Genomic DNA, 8,943 nt, shown 5'->3' with positions numbered 1-8,943 from the left:
ACCTTTTGTAATGGTCCTCTTACATAATAAGAGCAAAGCTTACTTTTGTCAATAACTAAGGATTCATTTGGTTCAAGACACCTGTTAATGTACAAAGATCAAATAAAAGGACGCTGTGTGACTTGTTATTCTCTTTGTTGTATCTGTTACAACAGTCAATAACAATACATAGAGAAACCTACTTGGGTAGAGAACTGAGCTATTCATATTGTAATTATACTTGCAGAATCGAAATACTTACAGGCTCAGCCATAATGAAAATGATCCCATGAGGCTCTAAAATCACTCCTAGTAGTGTTGAGAAATAATCAGGTGGGTATTGACAATGGCCTTTTCTTGGGTTTTGGTATTTAGTGGGACAGACAATGGCTTGCTTAGCACTGAGTCACCCAAATGCCATCAACCTAGTACAGCATAGATGCATCCCACAAAATTAAAAGTCAGACATTATTAATTGGTGTTTTGTAGTCAGTGGATTCTGCAATATTTGTAAAATACTTACAGTCAGACTTCTTCTCATGAAAACGCAGGGGAGGAGGGTGGACAGCACCTGGCTGGCAGGTCAAGCTCATCACAGCTGCTAACAGCTGTATCCATCATTCCCTTGTCCATCTGACAGTTGCCTCTTTGCTGTCCAGTTTACTAATGCCAACATGCTTCGATTGTTTATTTGTTAAATTGCTTCCAGTTGGGCCAGTTAATGGCCAACTGCCTATCAGAGTGGGGATCTTTTTTTTTCCTGCCAGGTGCTGTTTGGATATTTGTAACTTCATTCCTGGTCCATACAAAATTAACTGCTGGAAAATCAGCCTGCTTTAGATGTATTAAATCCTGAGTCCCACCTAGGAGTGGTTGCCTTCCCAAGGCCAAATGATCCTGCGGGCTGTGTGAGGCCCCACGTGGCACATGCTTCCCACCCATGGACCAGATGAGTGGGGAACATTCACCCACTCTGCTATCTTTTTGACCTTCGTTCTGTGTGATGTAAGTGAACTGTAGTGTGAACTGGAGGGCATTCGCCAGGGCATACCAAGGCCCAAAGGGCATCTGCTCATCAAGAAGTCTAAGCGTTTTGCTGTGATAGGACCAAGCAGCTTCTATACCAGCTCAAGACAGGCAGGGGCTAAAAATAAAGACAGAGTATTGAGATTAATCTGGTCATTTTATTTAATATTTACCATTCAGCAGCAACTGACATGAACATCTGTGCTAACACAATCTCTCGAAACCTGCTCTATAGCTGCTTCAGAATCGCACGCACATGATAGAGTCTACTGTTCACTGCCAGAAACTTCAAAAAGTGGCTCCAAGAGCAAATAACACTGATTTATACTGTGCCCAAGCAGTAGTCAAGAAATCTATTAAATTACACAGAAAAGGAAATCAAAGAAGCTTTGTTATCTTACGCATATCATCTTACTTAAATGGAAGGTTTTACTTTAAAGCAGAAATATTGAGTTTGCTATACATACATATATATAGATATATTTGAAGAATGTAATTACAAACACAAAGTGTTATCATCAAAAGCAAAACCTATTTCAAGGGATTTTCCAATTGCAAAACTTGCAAGATACAAAGCTAAAATTCATATGTTCCTTTTCTCCATTATGAATACCTCCACTAAACATAAATATTTTAAACATATATTAATTTTTCTGACATTCAAAATTGTAAAGTCAATATGGCAGAATTATTGTTAAAAGCACATATGTACAAATATTCTTTTTCCCATACATAAAGTATTTGGCATAATTATAACAATCATACTGCTTCAACAACTGTTTGCTTTTATTTTTACTTTTTTTTACACATAATGGTATCTCTTATTAAAATTAACGAGTTATGTACAAAAATACTTGAACATTTATTATAGAAAACCTGTATAACCAGCCTCAACAGCATATACCTGCTGAATGGTTTCATTAAGAGAATATAAAAAAGTGTTCACTGCCTTCCAGGTAAGCTATCAACAAAACAGACAGTTAAACTGAAATAAGCTTCCCAACAAAAGAGGGAAAATATTTAACAATATGATTTAAAATACAGTTCATATCTATTGTCAATCGAGTGTTATATTATAAACAGTCAAAGAAAAAAATAAAGATACAAAATACATTACTACATACAAGGTGTTTTTTCCACACTTCTACAACGGTGGCACCACCGATGTCCCTACCTAGAGCTAAGACAATACGCTGCAACAGCCCGGCTACAGGGCCTACACTTACCCGCCTTCCACAGAGGGATACAGCACTGGTGCGGAAGCCAAGTCCCCTGGGAAGGATGGGGAGCTGCACGCAATCTCTAATTCTGTGCAGGACCGCAGGTTAATGCCCTTGCCTTCCCAAAGCCCTTTTGCCATTTAATCAAGTGAATACATTTTCGCTAAGTTTTTTTTTCTTCATTTACGCTACTGAATTAATACTGTCCTGTATTGACTCCTGAATTCTAGTTAATGGGACACAGTCATTTGTGCCTAGTTAATACTCGAACATTTGTTCATCAGTGACACATTTGCTATGGGACACCATCAAGTGAGGGAGCACAAAATTCAAGTAAACATTTCTCCTAAGGTTTTCTGCTTAATTTAGCTGATGGGAACTCAGAAAGCAAACTGCACCTTGCAAAGAAATACAGTACATACTATGCTGGTTGGGTACCACAGGTCTCAACGCCTCACAAAGTAGAATTGCAAGAAGGTGGACAGCTGTCACACATGAACGGCATCCTTAAAGATCTATTTTGTTTGCAGAACAAGACAACTTCCAGTCCCAACCCTGGCAACCCCTTTAGCACTTGCATTGCGTTACTAAGCTTTTCCTGATATCAACTATTCAGTAAAAGTATACCACATGATCACGCAGTGCACAGGTTGACAAGGTTGTATCGGATTGAAGATCGAACTAGCAAGAAAAGAAAGTGAACATAAACAGGTACAAGAGGAGTCCTTTTCACTATTTGTCACTGTCAAATGAGAACGTTTTAATGCAACTTAGCCATACTTCATGTAACGCCTGGTGTTTCAGACCAGTGACTTTTCATATTGTGCAACATTATTTAATAAGAAGGGTTCCCCCCCCTCCAAAAATGCTATTTGTTTAAGGAAAGAGCTGTGTAAGGGGTTAAAGTGCCTACACTAAATGTCTTCTGAGCCCCATACCTCTTACTTTGTAAACCACAGAGAATTCACCACAGGGACATACAAAGGGGACTTTATAACTGTGAGACCTTCCGGGGCAGGGGCCTGGGCCTCGGGCCGGCCTCGGTCCTCCGGGTCCCGTTCTCCAGGTGGCTGGGCCGTGCTGCCAGCGGCTTGGGGGGCAAGGCTGGCGGCTCGGCGGTGGCAGGGATGGAGAGGCTGTGTGGCAGTGGCACAGGGCGCCGCAGAGTCCGCTCGTACACGCTGTACGGGGGCGGCGTCTTGCTCTCCTTGCGCGCCAGCTCCTCAGGCCCACCGCTGTAGCTAGGCACAGGCCCTGGCACGGGCGCGGGTACAGGTGCGGGCACAGGCACAGGTACCGACTGTTCATTCACCTGATTTTCAAAGCCTGAGGTTTCCGATGTGCTGCACCGGCTGAGCGAAGAAATGCCGCTGCTGTAGCTGCCCGACAGGACTGGGGAGTTGGAGCTCAATCCTGGAGAGTGGTACTCCACTGGCGAGGGGGTGAATGACTGCATGGAGCCCTGCTGTGAGTGGTACAGACAAGGCAGAGTCAGGCAGGCAGCAATGGGTTCCCTGGGCGGGCGGGTGTCCCCCCAAGCTTCAGGGTTTGCAGGAGAGCGGGGAGAGGGGAGAAGGGTCTGGTCCTACCCGAGGCACCTCTGAAGTGGCTGGACGTGGAGCCACTTTGGAGAGTGAATTAAAATGCGGCCAACAGCATCAGCCTGGACTTAGTCAAGTGCACAGTTGCACAGCAAACGATCCATGTAAGAGATAGATGGACTCGCCCCGCCTTGAACATCATACGCATCGTACATACGCGGATTGGAACATTGCAGCTGCCTCACGCAGGTGCGCAAGTTTGTGTCCACAAATATTCATGAAAAAGTGGTGAGGTCATGTTGCTGAACCCTAATGTTCCTTATGGAGCAGGAAATGGGGGGGGGGGGGGCTGCAGAAATGTCTGCAGAGAACAGCTAAAAACACAACGTTGTGAGGCTGGCCAGCTCCAAGCCAACGTCAGGCCACTGGCACCTTGATCCTTTTTTTAAAAACTTTAATTCTTTGAGAAAGAGTGGAGGGAAGGAGAGAGAGATGGGTTTCCCTCTGCCAGAGCTGAGGGCTCGATCTGGGTTCCCCAGGCAGGTGACAGGCACCCAAGCCCTCAGGTCATCCTTGCTGCTTTTTAGGGTCTGTGTTAGCAGGAAGATGGATTCAAGAGCTAGAGTTGGGAATCACACCTGGGCATTACAGTGCAGAATACTAACAGCCTACAAGGCATTTTAACCCCTGCACCCAATGTCCACTCTGATTGCTTTTGTTTAAGGTGCCAGTGGCCCAGCAGACAGACATCCAGACTCATGCGGCAGTGCTGTGACACTCCGCGCTGACCAGGGACTGAGCTCCCCTCACTGTCTGCCTTACTGCTGATCGCTTTCAGCACAGTCAGAATGAAGAAAACAGAGGCCTGTCATTCATTGGTCATAGACTTTGAAAGAGAAGGAACTGGTTTACAAAGCACTGGATGTGCTGTTTCAACTCTCTTGCTCAGCACTGCAGGATGGGGCATGGGGTTGAGGTGGCCTGAAGACCTGCAGAGGGGACCTCAGGAGGAGGACCAAGAGGCACAGCAGTCCCTGCCCTCAGGAGGAGGAGCAAGAGGCACTGCAGTCCACGCCCTCAGGAGGAGGAGCAAGAGACATTGCAGTCCCCGCCCTCAGGAGGAGGAGCAAGAGACACTGCAGTCCCTGCCCTCAGGAGGAGGAGCAAGAGACACTGCAGTCCCTGCCCTCAGGAGGAGGAGCAAGAGGCACTGTTGTCCCCGCCCTCAGGAGGAGGAGCAAGAGGCACTGCTGTCCCACCCCCAGGAGGAGGAGCAAGAGGCACTGCAGTCCCCGCCCTCAGGAGGAGGAGCAAGAGGCACTGCTGTCCCCGCCCTCAGGAGGAGGAGCAAGAGGCACTGCAGTCCCCGCCCCCAGGAGGAGGAGCAAGAGGCACTGCAGTCCCCGCCCCCAGGAGGAGGAGCAAGAGGCACTGCAGTCCCCGCCCCCAGGAGGAGGAGGGAGAGACAGTGTGGTCTCCACCCTCAGCTCTGCCAGCCTCATTGCAGGTGCTGGAACTAAAGTTGTGAGCGGGCAGTCCTTGGGCTCTGCACCTGACATGGTAGTGAGTTCATAGGCAGTGTTTCTTAAAAACCTAATTTGGTTGCAAATTTTTAAAAATGAGAAAAAACTCCAGATTTCTGGCTTTTTCAGAAAATATGGCAGATACACAGCAATGGCCCTCACTCTCTCCATGGAGAGACTCTTGGGCAACTGAATGGAGCTGCCACCTTCAGATGGGTATGATCTGTGTAGTTTGCTCAGTTTCTGCCACTTTGCAAGATGTTCCCCCACCCTCCTTCCCTCATTTATGCGCAGATCTGGCCCCGGGTCTGAATTTGCTGTTCCTTCTATTGGTGTCCTGCTACACTGGGAGAAATGCTACATTTTATATACTCTGTGTACATTCAAAGTATGTTAGCTTGCAATTCTTAAAGAAGTTTGAGGAATTGTTCAACTCATTGTTTTCTGAAATAATGTGACCAGAAGCCACTTTCTAATTGAGCACATCATATCCTACAAGTGTGTTTTAAGGAATACACTTAGAGAATGGTAATCTAGATTTAGTCTCTCATGCCTCCAATAGTCTTACCTCCCTTTTTTAAGCACACCTAATTTTGTGATCCAAATTCACTGCTGCCTTTGAGCCACAATTCCAAACAAAGCAGGTGAGCTCAGCCTTCTCTATAGGGTTAATGCCATTAATGGCTTTTAAAAAAAAAATCCCTCAACTGCCATCTCTGAAGTGCAGCCAACTGAGTTCTCGGCACAGGTGAACTAGTAACGTGGTAGCACCGCGCCTCCCAGTGGACACTAGGGGTTACAACACAAACGTGCCAACCCACTTGCTCTTCCTTCAAACCCTGTATATAAACACCCGACTCAAACACTGCATAAAAATATGTGCAGCTCGGACGAGGGATGGGATTTCTGAGCTCACAATCAAAGGTTTTGTGGAATACTAGAAGATTTTTCCACCCTTTTTTTTCTTTAAAGAATGAATCACTAAGACTCCCTACTGTTCGAGGATTACTCTGCAAAATCAAATCCACAGCCACACATGGGAGGGCTCTGGGCAGCAGGGTGAAGCACAAATGTGAAGTTGTCATGCTGCTTTCATCTCCTCCCCATCAAGGTGACAAGCGCTGGCTTCCACCGCCAGTCTGTCACATGAACTTTCTGGTAACGGTCACACTGCAGAATGACAACAAAATGAACAGATAAGCCACAGACACGCTGGCAATGCAAATGCTCGGTGATTCTCTCCTGCTTTTATGGATCTGGTGTCCAGAGCCTGCCTGTCGATGTGGCAGTACAAATGTTTCCCATTGCATCGTGCCCCGATGTGCTCGGAGAAGCTCATTTGTCTTTTTCACTTTAGCTTAAACTACCTTGGCAACCAGAAGGGCCAGGGGCGTGCGACTCCTCAGCCACGCAGGGGCAAAGTCCTTCGTTCAGCACTCACTTCAGGCGCCACTTTGCCTCCAGTGCGGCTGCTCTGAACACACCAACCTCCCCGAGGTGCCAACCAGCCCTCAGCCAGTCTAATTCAATTTGGAGGCAGGCTAAATATTATTCTTTATCTTCATGAGGGATTTGTATGTTTACAGATGTTAAATAGCCTGTGTCTATATGCCAAGGCAAACATCTGACTTTTGTGGCTTTCCAGTTCATTTCCCGACATTTTTAAAATCTATTTTACCGTCTTGTTTCCCACCATCAAGGATGTATTTTGAATATAAATCAGATCCTTGGCATAAAATAGTAAAACACCATTGGGTTTCGTTTTGTTGGAATAGGTGAGGTAGATGATGAAGAAAAAAAAAAACCCACACAGGAAGAGTATTCAGTAGATACTTGATTTTTTAAAAAATCTAAGTGTGTGTATGTATTTGATGTGCTTTAAATCAAAAGAACAGCTGAGGGGCCAGGATCGTGGTGCAGCAAGGGTAAGCCACTGGTTGAGATGTCAGCAGTTCTAGTCCTGGCTGCTCCACTTCGAATCTAGCTCCCTGCTAATGTGCCTGGGAAGGCAGTGGAATCTGGCCCACGCGTAAGATCCTGCTGGAACTCTCAGCTTCTGCCTGCCTGTCAAGGCTGTCTGGCAAGTGTTCCAATGGATGGAAGATCCCTCGCCCTCTCTCTCTGTTTCTCCCTCACTCCCTGTTGCTCTGCCTTTCAAAAAACAAGCAAATATATCTCAAATGAATATTGCAAAAAAAAGACTAGGCTGAATATGTTCTAGAAGGTACAGCGCAACCACATTTCTTTCTGGCCTCAGTTGTAAACTCTCACTGCTGCCCTGTGTATATCTGAAAACTGATGACTGCCTTCAGGGGGACGACCCAGCGCTGGTTTCCACACTCAGAATTCCCTCTCCCTTCACGTCTCAAAAGGAAAGCCCCTCTTGAGACAGCTGGGGGAAGTCTTGGAGGGAGAAGGACCAGTTTCTAAAGAGGGGCCTGTACCTTTAATGGAGATCGGCCAGCAGGCGAGGGAGATACTGATGTCGTTGTGTGTCTTGCTGGTGACGCTGTGAATGGGGAGAGTGATGGAGGAGAGAGAGAGAGCACATTTTACTGAAGGAACACCACGTGGCTGAGTCTCTGCAGATGCCCTCCATGGGGACCAGCCCAGCGAGATGACTCAGTGCGTAGGAGCTGAAGCAAGGCAGGGTTAGGAGCTGGGGACACGCAGACACACAAGGAGGCCTGTGCAGAATGAAGATCTCACAGGACATGGACAGTCAGTGAAGCTTTGCACGCACATGATGCTCAGGCAGAGACAGTGCCTCACGCTGCTCTAGCATCCTTCCCATTTCCCCGAAGCCCAGCTGTTTATCTACCGCTCCATTTAGTTCCTAAGAGGTGGGTGCCATGAGCCATGAGTGGCCACCCTTGGGACACCTCTACTGACTTTCCTCTGAGCAGCCATGGGAAGACCAAGGCTACCCAAGCCTTCTAGTCAGACCCACAATCTTCCTGTCACAAATGGATGTATCCTTGGCCAAGGTGCACTGCTCCACCGGAAGGGAGTGGTTTCCCATGTCTGCCCTCATGTCCGCAGATTCAACTCTTCCCTTTGCCCTGCAGACTCTGTGGATTGACCGCACTGTCCTGGCAGACAAACGTTCTCCCGGGTCTCCCACTAGAGTTTTTAAGACTGACATCTTAAAGCATGTGCACATGTTTGTGGATCAAATCCAGCTCCCTACAGCGTAACTGTGTCTGCTAAAAGCTGGCCAGGACACCGTCAACAGGGTGAGGGCCAGCCACACTTCCCAGTGCATCCAAGACAGGTTCCAGCCAACCCGGAGTGCGCTCCTCTGTGATGGGCTGCCCCTCTCCCAGGTGTCACAGTTGGATTTGTACCTCACAAGACAAGGACCACAAAAGGCTGAAAGAAAGACGGGCACAGAATCCACAACAGTGACCACAGGTGTCGACATAAGGACAGACCACGAGTGTATCCGTGCAGGTAGGGGACAGCCCTGGTGGGTTAACTCAGGGGAGGGGTGCTTGGAGTCCTAAGGGACCCGTGGGAGTGGCCCATTATCACTGTGTGGAAGTGGAGCGTAGCTTCCAACACTAGCCTCAGTTCTCCTCCCTTGCCAGTGGCAGGTGCTGATGGTAAGAGAACCGTATCTACACAGGGAAGCCAATCCTCACTGGGAACCCT

General features: G+C 47.3%; 1 protein-coding gene across 5 annotated transcripts in view; it reads right to left on the bottom strand.

Annotated features, from left to right (window-relative positions):
- Positions 1 to 1,143: 1,143 nt before the first annotated feature.
- The window catches only part of DOCK4 (dedicator of cytokinesis 4), a 365,221-nt gene continuing 357,421 nt past the window's right edge, over positions 1,144 to 8,943 (bottom strand). For 3 of the 5 annotated variants that reach the window (XM_058655014.1, XM_058655017.1, XM_058655016.1), the window contains 2 exons: positions 7,734 to 7,798; positions 1,144 to 3,690 (listed from right to left, as the gene is read on the bottom strand). In XM_058655014.1, the coding sequence (XP_058510997.1) occupies positions 3,217 to 3,690; positions 7,734 to 7,798 (539 nt within the window). In that variant the 3' untranslated portion in view covers positions 1,144 to 3,216. The remainder of the gene's footprint in view (positions 3,691 to 7,733; positions 7,799 to 8,943) is intronic. The other 2 variants (XM_058655015.1, XM_058655018.1) reach the window with 1 other exon arrangement.

Source organism: Ochotona princeps, chromosome 25 (genome assembly GCF_030435755.1).
Source record: "Ochotona princeps isolate mOchPri1 chromosome 25, mOchPri1.hap1, whole genome shotgun sequence".
NCBI lineage: Eukaryota > Metazoa > Chordata > Mammalia > Lagomorpha > Ochotonidae > Ochotona > Ochotona princeps.
Note: the sequence above shows the minus strand (reverse complement) of the source record. Positions and strands in the feature narration are given on the sequence as shown.